Here is a 14,319-nt window from a genome sequence, read left to right as displayed (position 1 = left end):
GGAGAGTTCTGGCCTCAGACAGAGAATATAACAGCACAGACAGTTTACAGATTACTGATTAGAATGCGAGTCTTTACACCTAACCTGCTATTCAAGTCTTAAAGTGGCCCACAATGTGAGTGGAGAGAGCATTAAGCACAGGTTAAAGAGATGTGTATTGTCTCCAGACAGGACAGTAAGTGAGGTTTTGCAAACCCAGGCAAGTCATGGGGGTTACAGATAGTGTGACATGACTTGCCTGGGTTTGTAAAACCTGATGTGGATGTGCCGGCGTTGGACTGGGGTAAACACAGTAAAAAGTCTGACAACACCAGGTTTTAGTCCAACCGATTTATTTGATAGTAAACGCACAAGCTTTCGAGGTTTCCCTCTTCGTCAGGTGAATGACGAAGAGGGAAACCTTGAAAGCTTGTGCGTTTACTATCAAATAAATCGGTTGGACTAAAACCTGGTGTTGTCAGACTTTTTACTTTGTAAAACCTCACTTACTGTACTGTCTGGAGACAATACACATCTCTTTAACCTGTGCTTAATGCTCCTTCCACTCACATTGTCGGCCTCTTTAAGACTTGAATAGCAGGTTAGGTGTAAAGACTCGCATTCTAATCAGTAATCTGTAAACTGTCTGTACTGTTATATGTTCTGTCTGAGGCCAGAACTCTCCATTCACCTGACGAAGGGGCAAACCCCAAAAGCTTGTGAGTTTACTATCAAATAAATCGGTTGGACTTAAACCTGGTGTTGTCAGATTTCTTACTACCTTTCACCACACCAGTTTGCCACCCCTGTCAAATTGCAGACAGGTTGACAGTTGGCAGCAGGCTACCCAGGTGAGCCCACCTGTAAACCTACTGATGGGAGGCGTAAAATTCTGGGGGAGGCAGTGGTGTAGTGGTATTATCGCTGGTCTAGTAATCCAGAGACTTAGGTTAATGCTCCCGGGGCCTGGGTTCAAAAACCGCGATGTGGAGATGCCGGCGTTGGACTGGGATAAACACAGTAAGAAGCCTCACAACACCAGGTTAGAGTCTAACAAGTCTATTTGATAGTAAACCCACAAGCTTTCGGGATTTGCCCCTTTGTCAGGTGAGTGGAGAGTCCTGGTCACACACACAGCATATAAAGGCACACACGGTTTACAGAATTTATGTGCCTGTTTGTGACCAGAACTCTCCACTCACCTGACGCAGGGGCAAATCCAGAAGGCTTGCAGGTTTACTATCAAATAAACCTGTTGGACTTTAACCTGGTGTTGTGAGACGTCTTAATGGGTTCACAGCAGATGGTGACATTTGAATTCAATAAAAATCTTTGAGTTAAAAGTCTAATGATGACCGTGAATCAATAGTCGTAAAATCCTCCATCTGGTTCTCTAATGTCCTTTAGGGAAGGAAACGCATTGTCCTTACCCAGACTGGTCGCCATGGAACTCCAGAGCTATAGCATTGAGGTTGACTCTTAACCACCCCCTGAAATTGCTGAGCGAGACACGGAGTTCAAGGGCAATTAGGGATGGGTAACGCACACTGGCCTGGCCCAGCGACACCCAAATCCCATGAATAAATAGTTTTGAAAAAGTAATCAGTGCACTGAGAGTGTGGTAGAGGCTGGCTGGATCATGGCATTGAAAAGAGAGCGATTAATTATAGTATTATCTGGAAAGGAAACATTTGCAGAGCTTTGGGAAGAAGGTGGGGGTTGTTTTAATTCATTCGTGGGATGTGGGCGTTGCAGCTTTTCAGGTTGGGATGGGAGTGTGGAACTGAAGGATTGGGAATTTTACATTGGGGCAGGGAAAGCCTTGTTGAGGGCATTTGCCAAAATTGAGGCCATTTCCCATTCTCCCTAGAAAGAAAAAAACAGCCAAATTAAAATCCATCTGGGTTTTGAACCAGTATCTTATTTCCCGGTATTTTTTTCCCCTCTGGACCAGCCTGTTTTAGTCTGGCGGGAGGATTGACCTCGCGTGTGAGAGGCCCAAAAAACAACAGACTTAGATCTCAGTTTGGGAGGGGGGGTTATGGTGCTTTTAAAGTCCCAGTGGCTTCTGGACCTCCCTCCCCATACTCTCATGCCCAACCTCCCCTTGAGACTCCAATTGCCCCCCTTTGCATCACACCCCCACCCCCTGCCCCGGCCTACCTTTCCCCCTGGGCCTTCCCAGCCCTGGGACCCCTGGGTTTGTCTCTGGTGTATGGACGTAGTAACAAGTCTCACAACACCAGGTTAAAGTCCAACCAGTTTATTTGATAGTAATAGAACATAGAACACTACAGCACAAACAAGTTGTGCCGATCATATCCCTACCTACTAAGCCTATCTAGAACATAAGAACATAAGAAATAGGAGCAGGAGTAGGCCATCTAGCCCTTCGAGCCTGCCCCGCCATTCAATAAGACCATGGCTGATCTGAAGTGGATCAGTTCCACTTTCCCGCTTTCTCCCCGTACCCCTTAATCCCCTTGCCTACCAAAAACCTATCTACCCACATCTTAAATATATTTAGCGAGGTAGCCTCCACCACTTCAACAGGCAGGGGATGACTGTATAAATCTCAATCCCATTAAATCCCATATACTCATCCAGAAGTCTCTTAAAAGACCCCAGCGAGTTCGCCTCCACCACCACCAACGGCAGCCGATTCCACTCACTCACCACCCTCTGAGTGAAAAACTTACCCCTGACATCTCCTCTGTACCTGCTCCCCAGCACCTTAAACCTCTCGTAATGACCTGGGAAATAGCCCCCGAGAATCCACCCTATCTATACCTCTCAACATCTTATAAACCTCTATCAGGTCGCCTCTCAACCTTCGTCTCTCCAGGGAGAAGAGACCTAGCTCCCTCAATCTATCCTCATAAGGCATGCCTCCCAATCCAGGCAACATCCTTGTAAATCTCCTCTGCACCCTCTCAATAGCTTCCACATCCCTCCTGTAGTCAGGCGATCAGAATTGTGCACAGTACTCCAAGCTTTCGGAAACACCGTTCCTTCGTCAGGTGTGTGGAAGATTTTGAAGGGCATATAGAGGCACACACAGTTTACAGAGAACTGACTTAGTCACAGTCACCCTCAGGCAACAGAGCTGCCAGCCAGTCAGATTGCTGAGTCTAAGGTGGGTATCCTTCCCAAGCGAGGGGCGGGAGTCTCGCCTGCAGTCACTCCAGGCTCATTCCCGTGTGAACTGGCTGCGGGGCACACGGAGTCAGCAGTGATGTATTCCTCACTGACTCTCTGGATGGTGGGATGTGAGATCCCAACATTGCGAAATTCAGGCCTTTGTCTTGAAGTCTCAGGAAGAGGATTCCTGCCCTGTTCCAGGGATGAGAGTGTGCCACAGTCAACGTGGACTTAACCCTCCCTGTCTAACCACCTCACAGTCACCGACACTGACTGTTCCATCGGGGACCCTGAGCAGAATAATGAAGAGTTCTGTAATTGTGAGAACACTGTTTATCAAATGCTGCCCTCAGCTTCTGCAAATCCAGACAAAAAAAAACAAGGTTTTAATAAAAGCCATTATACTCACTGTTAAACAGGAATTCAGATAGTCAATGCATAGATATTTCACATGGGCAGAGCCAGTTACAGTGTGATTGTGTTAAAATAGAAATGATCGAATGACTTGTTTACAGGGTTAGAGTAAGGTTGGGTTCAGCTTGGCTGGGAGGGTCTGGTCCTTGGCGTCCTGTTGCTAATCGTATCAAATTTTTATATTTGGAATCTTAAATGATCAATGCCAGAACATATTTTAACTGCCCACACTCTGACACCACCCTGCGATCTCCATCACTGACAAGCTCCTTCACTGAGAGTGTGCTAGAGAGTGTTACAGTGAGGGGTGTGGGGTATATCAGAGTGTTACAGTGAGGAGTGTGGGGTATATCAGAGTGTTACAGTGAGGGATGTGGGATATATCAGTGTTACAGTGAGGGATGTGGGATATATCAGAGTGTTACAGTGAGGGGTTTGTGTTATATCAGAGTGTTACAGTGAGGAGTGTGGGGTATATCAGAGTGTTACAGTGAGGGGTGTGGGATATATCAGTGTTACAGTGAGGGATGTGGGATATATCAGAGTGTTACAGTGAGGGGTTTGTGTTATATCAGAGTGTTGTAGTGAGGGGTGTGGGGTATATCAGAGTGTTACAATGAGGGGTGTGGGATATATCAGAGTGTTACAGTGAGGGGTGTGGGATATATCAGAGTGTTACAGTGAGGGGTTTGTGTTATATCAGAGTGTTACAGTGAGGGGTGTGGGATATATCAGAGTGTTACAGTGAGGGGTGTGGGATATATCAGAGTGTTACAGTGAGGGGTTTGTGTTATATCAGAGTGTTACAGTGAGGGGTGTGGGGTATATCAGAGTGTTACAGTGAGGGGTGTGGGATATATCAGTGTTACAGTGAGGGATGTGGGATATATCAGAGTGTTACAGTGAGGGGTGTGGGGTATATCAGAGTGTTACAGTGAGGGGTGTGGGGTGTATCAGAGTGTTACACTGAGGGGTGTGGGGTGTATCAGAGTGTTACAGTGAGGGGTGTGGGGTGTATCAGAGTGTTACAGTGAGGGGTGTGGGGTGTATCAGAGTGTTACACTGAGGGGTGTGGGGTGTATCAGAGTGTTACAGTGAGGGGTGTGGGGTGTATCAGAGTGTTACACTGAGGGGTGTGGGGTATATCAGAGTGTTACAGTGAGGGGTGTGGGGTGTATCAGAGTGTTACAGTGAGGGGTGTGGGATATATCAGAGTGTTACAGTGAGGGGTGTGGGATATATCAGGGTGTTACAGTGAGGGGTGTGGGGTATATCAGGGTGTTACAGTGAGGGGTGTGGGGTATATCAGAGTGTTACAGTGAGGGGTGTGGGGTATATCAGAGTGTTACAGTGAGGGGTGTGGGGCATATCAGAGTTTTACAGTGAGGGGTGTGGGGTATATCAGAGTGTTACAGTGAGGGGTGTGGGATATATCAGAGTGTTACAGTGAGGGGTGTGGGGTATATCAGAGTGTTACAGTGAGGGGTGTGGGGTATATCAGAGTGTTACAGTGAGGGATGTGGGGTATATCAGAGTGTTAAAGTGAGGGGTGTGGGGTATATCAGAGTGTTACAGTGAGGGGTGTGGGGTATATCAGAGTGTTACAGTGAGGGGTGTGGGGTATATCAGAGTGTTACAGTGAGGGGTGTGGGCTATATGACCTTTACATTCCTCAGCTTTTCTGTTACCTTCATGTATGGATCCCTTTTTCATTCAGTAATCAGCCCATTTGCCCTCCAATCATCTTTTCACTACTTCTGTCTGTGAAAATATTTTAGGACTGCTTATTTAGCTCCCAGTCTTCTCATAAACTGTGTTTGTTTCTCCTATATCCTTTTTTACTTCCCGTTTGAGCATTTCTATAGAACATAGAACATTCCAGCGCAGTACAGGCCCTTCGGCCCTCGATGTTGCGCCGACCAGTGGAACCAATCTAATGACCCTCTAACCTAAACTATTCCAATGTTATCCATATGCCTATCCACTGACCATTTGAACGCCCTTAAAGTTGGCAAGTCCACAACTGCAGGGCATTCCACGCCCTTACTACCCTCTGAGTAAAGAACCTACCTCTGACATCCCACCTATAATTACCACCCCTCAATTTAAAGCCGTGCCCCCTCGTGTTAGCCATCACCATCCGAGGTAAAAGGCTCTCACTCTCCACCCTATCACTCTCCACTAATTGTATGCCTCAATTAGGTCACCTCTTAACCTTCTTCTTTCCAATGAAAATAGCCTCAAGTCCCTCAGCCTTTCCTCATAAGACCTTCCCACCATACCAGGCAACATCCTGGTAAACCTCCTCTGCACCCTTTCCAATGCCTCCACATCTTTCTATTCAGCCTGGTTCTCTCTTGTAGACTCAGAGTAGTCTCTGTCAAACACATCTCTTTTTTTCTCCATCCTGCTCTCTTTCCATACGTAGGGAGCACTGGATATGGTGGCCCTGTCGTTCCCCCCCTCATGAGAATGGACCTTAACTGTACCTGGTCAAGTTGGGAATTTACATTGTGGGCTCGCTGCTCACCTCCTTCTCCCATGCTGATGAAAATTGGGAAAGCTGGAATGAGGGCAGGATCAGGGTAGTAGCAGCGAGGTTATTTCCACTTACAATGGAAACCAGAACTATGGGGCATAGCCTCAAAATATGGGGGAGTTAATTTAGTTGAGGAGGAACTTCTTGTCCCACAGAGTAGTGAATCTTTGGAATTCTCTGCCCATTGAAGCAGTGGAGGCTACCTCGTTAAATGTGTTTAAGTCACAGATAGTTAGATTTTTAACCAATAAGGGGATTAAGAGTTATGGGGAGAAAGCAGGAAAGTGGAACTGATCCACTTCAGATCAGCTATGATCTTATTGAATGGTGGGGCAGGCTCGAAGGGCTAGATGGCCTACTCCTGCTCCTATTTCTTATGTTCTTAGGAATCCCAGAATCGTGTCCTATCTGACATTTCTGAAAGTCTAGACTCCGGGAAGATCTGGCCCTGTTTCATTCATCCCTTTTTATATCACATTCAAACTCAGCAGCCGCATCGTGTTACTGTTCCCTTCCCTGCTTCTGACAGATGTTACACTGAAATGCCACGGTCTATTTAACAACTCACCCACACCTAAAATTCACCCTGAAGTCTGATGGAAAATCCAGCCCCGCATTTGGGAAACCGGGTGATCACAGTATCGGTTTGTACTCACCCTCCCTCCTCTCCCCTCCCGTCCGAGCTGGAGAGACCAGAAGTGTCTCATTTGCAGTTGAAATGTGTCTGCTGGAATTTACAGGAAATGCACATTGCAGAATGTATCTATTATAAGAACATAAGAACATAAGAAATAGGAGCAGGAGTAGGCCATCCAGCCCTTCGAGCCTGCCCCGCCATTCAATAAGATCATATTATATTGTTATCATATGATTTATTGCTGCCAATTACTGAATAGCAGGAACCCTTAAATTGGTCCACCACTGGAATGCGGAAAAGTGTGCGGTGATTCACTTTGGTAAGAGTAACAGGAGTACAGAATATTGGGCTAATGGAAGGACTCTTGGTAGTGTTGACGAGCAGAGAGATCTCGGGGTACATGTGCACAGCTCCCTGAAAGTTGGCACCCAGGTTGATAAGGTTGTTAAGAAGGCGTGTGGTGTGTTAGCTTTTATTGGTAGAGGGATTGAATTTTGGAGCCGTGAGGTCATGTTACAACTGTACAAAACTCTGGTGCGGCCGCACTTGGAGTATTGCGTACAGTTCTGGTCACCGCATTATAAGAAAGATGTGGAGGCATTGGAAAGGGTGCAGAGGAGGTTTACCAGGATGTTGCCTGGTATGGTGGGAAAGTCTTATGAGGAAAGGCTGAGGGACTTAAGGTTATTTTCGTTAGAGAGAAGAAGGTTAAGAGGTGACCTAATTGAGGCATACAAGATGATCAGAGGGTTAGATAGGGTGGACAGTGAGAGTCTTTTTCCTCGGATGGTGATGGCTAACACAAGGGGACATTGCTTTAAAGTAAGGGGTGATAATTATAGGACGGATGTCAGAGGTAGGTTCTTTACTCAGAGGGTAGTAAGGGCGTGGAATGCCCTGCCTGCAGCAGTTGTGGACTCGCCAACTTTAAGGGCGTTCAAATGGTCAGTGGACAGGCATATGGATAACATTGGAATAGTTTAGGTTAGAGGACCATTAGATTGGTTCCACTGGTCGGCGCAACATCGAGGGCTGAAGGGCCTGTACTGCGCTGTAATGTTCTATGTTCTAACACTTGGCACTTCGGTGATGGAGATCCATCAGAATGGGGCTGGGAGGGGGTTCAGAAATTTAAAAATGTTAAATCATGTAATTTCCCCCTTTAATAGTAATCCTGAATTTGTTTCCTTTTAGCCAAACAGCATCAGCTCCTGACCCAAGATGGATTCATGATGTATCTGCTGTCTCCCGACGGGGATGTGTTTAACTCTGAACATGACCAAGTTTACCAGGACATGGCCCAGCCACTCAGCCACTACTTCATCTCCTCGTCCCATAACACCTATCTGATGGAGGACCAGTTCGGAGGACCAAGCAGTACTGAGGCTTACATTAGGTAGCTATCATCAGGTTCTTATGTGAAATGCGTGTGGGTCACCTCGCTCCCAGTTTTAGCAGAGCTGGAGCCAAAACACAAAGTCGGGAGTGTGATGGGAGACTCTCCCCTTGTCTGGATCGCTGTGACTCCAACAACACTCAAAAAGCTCAACACCATCCCGGACAAAGCAGCCTTCACTACCCCCATTACCAACGCTCAGTAGCAGCAGTGTGTACCAACTACAAGATGCACTGCAGCTAATCGCTCCTTCGACAGCACCTTCCAAACTCTCAACCCCCATCACCCAAAAGGACAAGGGGCAGCAAATACATGAGAACACCACAACCTGCAAGTTCTTCTCCAGGTCAGCTCAGTGGTTAGCATTGCTCCTTCACAGCGCCAGGGACCCAGGTTCAATTCCCGGCTCGGGTCACTGTCTGTGTGGAGTTTGCACATTCTCCCCATGCCTGCATGGGTTTCCTCCGGGTATTCCAGTTTCCTCTCACCGTCTGAAAGACGTGCTGGTTAGGTGCATTGATCCGAACTGTGGCGACTAGGGGAATTTCACAGTAACTTCATTGCAGTGTTAATGTAAGCCTTACTTGTGACTGAAAAATAAATTTTAAACTTTAAGTCACTCAATATCCTAACTTGGAAATATATCACCGTTCCTTCACCGTCGCTGGGTCAAAATCCTGGAACTCCCTCCCTAACAGCACTGTGGGTGTACTTACGGCACGTGGACTGCAGTGGTTCAAGAAGGCAGCTTAACACCACCTCCTAAAGGGCAATTAGGGATGGGCAATAAATGCTGGCCTCGCCAGCAGTGCCAACATTCTATGAAAGAATAAAAATAAACTGTCCTTCAATTGGCAGGAATGAGGAATGTCAGTCAGAGGCTGTTGTATCAAATATCTTGGTCTTCTGGCTCTTTCATTCGTTGTTCTTGCCTTCAAGCTCAGGCAGTGCTGGGGCCTTTCTAAAAAATTCTTCTTGGGGTTATGGGGGCCACTCACAAAGACTGGAATTTATTTCCCATCCCTGGAGTAGGTGAGAGTGAGCTGCCATCTTGAGCCACTGTGGTCCATGAGGTGTAGATACTCCATAAGAAATCTCACAACACCAGGTTAAAGTCCAACAGGTTTACTTGGTAGCAAACACCACGAGCTTTCGGAGCGCTGCTCCTTCGTCTGGTGAGTGGGAGATCTATTCACAAACAGGGTATATAAAGACACAAACTCAATTTACAGAATACTGATTAGAATGTGAGTCTTTACAGCTAATCAAGTCTTAAAGGTGCAGACAGTGTGAGTGGAGAGAGGGTTAAGCACAGGTTAAAGAGATGTGCATTGTCTCCAGACGGGACAGTTAGTGACTAGCCCAGGCAAGTCATGGGGGTTACAGATAGTGCGACATGAACCCAAGATCCCGGTTGAGGCCGTCCTCATGTGTGCGGAACTTGGCTATCAGTCTCTGCTCAGCGATTCTGTGCTGTCGTGTGTCGTGAAGGTCGCTTTGGAGAACGCTTACCCGAAGATCAGAGTCCGAATGCCCGTGACCGCTGAAGTGTTCTCCAGCAGGAAGAGAACACCTGGTGATTGTCGAGCGTGTAGATGCACCCACAGTGCTGTTAGGGAGGGAGATCCAAGATTTTGACCCAGCGATGGTGAAGGAATGGTGATATATTTCCAAGTGATGGGGGGAATCTTGGAGGGGAACTTGCAGGTAGTGGTACTCCTGTGTATCTATTGCCCTTGTCCTTCAAGGTGATAAAGGTTGTGTTTGGAAGGTGCTGTTGATGGAGCCTTGATGAGTTGCTTCACTACATCTCACGGATGGGGCTGCTTTGTCCTGGATGGTATTGAGCTTCTTAAATGTTGTTGGAGCTGCACCCATCCAGGTAAGTGGAGAATGTTCCATCACACTGCTGATTTCTGACTTGTAAATGTTGGATACGTTTGGGGAGTCAGGAGGTGAGTTACTCTCAGCTGTATTCACAGTCTCAGACCTGATCTTGTAGCCACAGTGTTTATGTGGCTGGTCCATAGGGTCAAATGCCTATTTTTTAAAGGTTGTAAGTTTTCTGGCCTCCCGAGCAGTGCATTCCACATCCCCACTACCCTCTGAGTGAAAAATACATTTCCTCCAACCCCTCTAAACCTCAACTTAAGATTATGCCCTCTCATTACTTACTCCTCAACTAAGGAAACAGTTGCTTCCGATCTACCCCGTCCATGTTCCTCATAATCTGTTACACCTCGATCATGTCCCCCCTCAGCCTTCTCTGCTCCAAGGAAAATCCGAGCCAATTCAGCCCCTCTTCATGGCTGGAACACTCCAGCCCAGGAAACATCCTGGTGAATTTCCTCTGCATCCTCTCCAGTGCAATCTCATCTTTCCTATAGTGTGCGACCAGAACCTCACACGGTACTCCAGCTGTGGCCTAACCAAAGTTAAGACTAATGGTGTCTAGGTCCTGATCGATGACGATGGACGAACAACAACCAAAGTTTCATACAGCTCCAACACAACCTCCCTGCTCTTGTACTCAATGCCACAACTGATGAAGGCAAGTGTTCCGTATGTCTTCTGAAATATCCTGTCCTGCTGCCTTCAGGGATCTGTGAATAAGTATCCCCCCCCGCGATCTCTCTGCTCTTCTGAGCTTCCTGCCATTTGTTGAGCGCACCCTTGTTACTCCTTCCAAAGTGCATCACCCCACACATTCCACTTCTATTTGTGCCATCAACTCCTTGCAGCCAAGAGGAGCCAGAATGGGAGAGGCAGCTCCTCAGGGAGTGGAAGGGGCAGCCCCTCAGGGAGTGGAAGGGGCAGCCCCTCAGGGAGTGGTAGGGGCAGCCCCTCAGGGAGTGGAAGGAGCAGCCCCTCAGGGAGTGGAAGGAGCAGCCCCTCAGGGAGTGGAAGGGGCAGCCCCTCAGGGAGTGGAAGGGGCAGCCCCTCAGGGAGTGGAAGGGGCAGCCCCTCAGGGAGTGGTAGGGGCAGCCCCTCAGGGAGTGGAAGGAGCAGCCCCTCAGGGAGTGGAAGGAGCAGCCCCTCAGGGAGTGGAAGGGGCAGCCCCTCAGGGTCACTGTCAGCCTATATTCACCACCCTCAACACCTCCTCCGAAGCCTCCACCAATTGAACCTGGCTGTGGCCCCTAACCAGCCACATTTGTGCACCAGCTGTATGGTCCGCCCGCTCATCCCCACCCATTGGATGAGGCCTGGGGCTCTAACTGACAGAATCCACCTCATCACTAGCCAAGCAAAAGCCATTTCCCCACACTGGTTCATAGAGGTCATAGAAACCCTACAGTACAGAAAGAGGCCATTCGGGCCATCGAACCTGTACCGACCACAATCCCGATTCTTCGCTAGTGAGCCAAGCCGCAGTCCAGTCTGGACACTCACACAGCTGGTGATCAGTTTTTCTCTTTGTTCTGGCTGGGCCAGCGTTTATTGCACATCCCTAATTACCCTTGGGAATGTGGAGGTGAGCTGCCTTCTTGAACCGCCAACTGCAGGCCATGTGGCGTAGGCACACCCACAGTGCTGTTAGGGAGGGAAGGAACACCTGGTGCTCCGGTAAGTGAGTAGCTGAAAGGGGAGGATTACTGGATTAGTGGTCAGTCAGAAATTATTATTGCCTGGTAGAATCAGGCCACACAAGTCCGAGCTTCCACCATGCCCTGAGTTCCGGAACCTGGACCTTTTTTATTGGCTTGGCCCAGAGATCTCCGCGTGGGAAAATGCACCACAATGTCCTCACGGTTTTGCAGCGTTCAGTTAGGTTCGGTTCGGTTTCCCACGCGGTGATCTGTGGGCCAAGCCAATAAAAAAAGGCCCAGGTTCCAGAACTCAGGACATTGTGGAAGCTCGGACTGCAGACATAGCTGATCCGTAAAGCTGCATTTTGTCGAGGATAAATCCGTTTAAAATATAGAGGAATCCTGGAAAAGCAAGGAACATTAATATGATAAAAAGTCTAGGATGGTTTCTCCAATTTCAAGCTATTTCACCAACCAGTTGAGCTATGTTTTTTGGGTCTGGCAGCTGCTTAACCCGAGCAGCTGGATTTTCAAACATAAGAACATAAGAAATGGGAGCAGGAGTAGGCCATCTAGCCCTTCGAGCCTGCCCCACCATTCAATAAGATCATGGCTGATCTGAAGTGGATCAGTTCCACTTTCCCGCTTTCTCCCCATAACCCTTAATTCCCCTGTCTATCAGAAACCTATCTACCCGTGACTTAAATATATTCAACGAGGTAGCCTCCACCACTTCAACGGGCAGAGAATTCCAGAGATTCACCACCCTTTGAGTGAAGAAGTTCCTCCTCAACTCCGATCTAAACTGCACCCCCCCTTATCTTGAGGCTGTGCCCTAGTCCTGCTATCCTTTCTAAGTGGGAAGAATCTCTCTACCTCTACCCCTATCCATCCCCTTCATTATCTTATACGTCTCTATAAGATCCCCCCTCATCCTTCTAAACTCCAACGAGTACAGACCCAGTCTGTTCAGTCTCTCTTCATAGGCCAACCCCCTCATCTCCGGTATCAGCCTAGTGAACCTTCAGATAGCAATTGACGATGAAGAACTCAATCACATTCATACCATCAAAACTCTGGGCTGTGCTGGAAGGTCAGCGCCGAATTGTGGTGAATTTCGGGATCCATCCACTGGAGTTGATGGCATTCAGAGAATAGCAGCCCAGAGAATTGACTGACAACTTTGTGAGTTGATTCACAGCAAAGGGCAGAGCCTGTGGCTTCTCACAGGAGGGAACAATCCCAATGGACAGGTTCGAGAATGTCTTGTTGGGAGAAGGGAAAAGGAAACAGCCAACAGCCTGATCAGGATACGAGGATTTGTTTACAGGCTGAAAGACAATGACTGGAAATAATCCAAGTACCAAGACAGAGCTAGATACACAGGAGGTGAGGTTTTGCACATTAGTCATCGAACTATCCTGCATTTTGAGCCTACTGCAGTGAGTGGGAGTCTGAAGGGACATTGGCCAGGGGGAGGGCGCACAGAAAGTCTGGCTGTGGAGGTGTCACAGAGGTTTATAGCAGGTAAGCAGATCCTTTGGCCTATCTTGTCCATGCTGCCCATTTTTTTACCATTAAGCTAGTCCCAATTTCCCGTATCGCTCTATGACAAGGCACAGTTAAGCAAGAAGCAGATGCCAGTGAGTGACAGCAATATAAAGGAGTGCCCAAAGGTCACTCGAAGCACAGGCGTGTTTGTGAGACGGGCAGCGAACTAGGTCACGTCGAAGACACTGAGGAGTGACAGGCTTTCCAAACTCTAACAGGAACAAAGTGCTGGTGACAAAGAGTGGCAAGGTAGCACAGTGGGTTAGCACTGCTGCTTCACAGCTCCAGGGTCCTGGGTTTGATTCCCGGCTCGGGTCACTGTCTGTGTGGAGTTTGCACATTCTCCTCGTGTCTGCGTGGGTTTCCTCCGGGTACTCCGGTCTCCTCCCACAGTCCAAAGATGTGCGGGTTAGGTTGATTGGCCGTGCTAAAATTGCCCTCAGTGTCCTGAGAAGCAGAGGTTAGAGGGATTAGTGGGTGAATATGTGGGGGTGGGACCTGGGTGGAATTGTGGTTGAATGGCCTCTTTCTGTACTGTAGGGTTTCTATAACAGTTATCCAGTTGGAAGCTTACACCACAGTCGATAAAACATGGTCCTAACAGAATGGCGAGCACATTCTTTTATGTCAAGGTTGAAATGGGAGCTCATGCCAATATTCTATCTTTGAGAATGCTTAGGGATATGTATGTGAAAGTTGGCAATCAGTGCTACAACCTATAAGAGGCAGCTGGACAGTGGGTAATGGTTCACCAATCCATTATGCAACAACCCTAACCCAGAAATGCAGAAAGTACAATTCTGCACAGTTGTCACCTGTCTCTATGTAGTAGACACACATGGTCCAGTTGTAACAGGATTGCCCAGCATGTAGGGGACTCAGAACTGTGACAATTTATGAAATCCACAAAGCACCAGTACTGGTAGATAAAGCCAAGTATGACCTCATTGATTCACTTAAAGATTGAGAGTTCAAATACACGGACAAGTTTAATGCTGAGGGAGGTTTTAGACCGAAAGTTATTCTACATTAGAATGATGATGCAATTCCTTCAATTAATTCACCTGGGAGATTTAATAAACACATCCAACTCACCCTGAACACCAAACACACTCAACAGAAACTAAACACC

The 14,319-nt window shown here is 47.7% G+C and overlaps 1 protein-coding gene across 1 annotated transcript in view; it reads left to right on the top strand.

The window, feature by feature from the left end:
* The window catches only part of LOC145359286 (1-phosphatidylinositol 4,5-bisphosphate phosphodiesterase delta-3-like), a 132,725-nt gene that overhangs the window by 78,651 nt on the left and 39,755 nt on the right, over positions 1-14,319 (top strand). Inside the window, exon 6 of the mRNA XM_080213834.1 lies at positions 7,905-8,106. Coding sequence (XP_080069960.1) covers positions 7,905-8,106 — 202 coding nt within the window. The remainder of the gene's footprint in view (positions 1-7,904; positions 8,107-14,319) is intronic.

Source organism: Carcharhinus amblyrhynchos, chromosome 27 (assembly GCF_965287045.1).
Source record: "Carcharhinus amblyrhynchos chromosome 27, sCarAmb.v2.hapA, whole genome shotgun sequence".
Lineage (NCBI taxonomy): Eukaryota > Metazoa > Chordata > Chondrichthyes > Carcharhiniformes > Carcharhinidae > Carcharhinus > Carcharhinus amblyrhynchos.
Note: the sequence above shows the minus strand (reverse complement) of the source record. Positions and strands in the feature narration are given on the sequence as shown.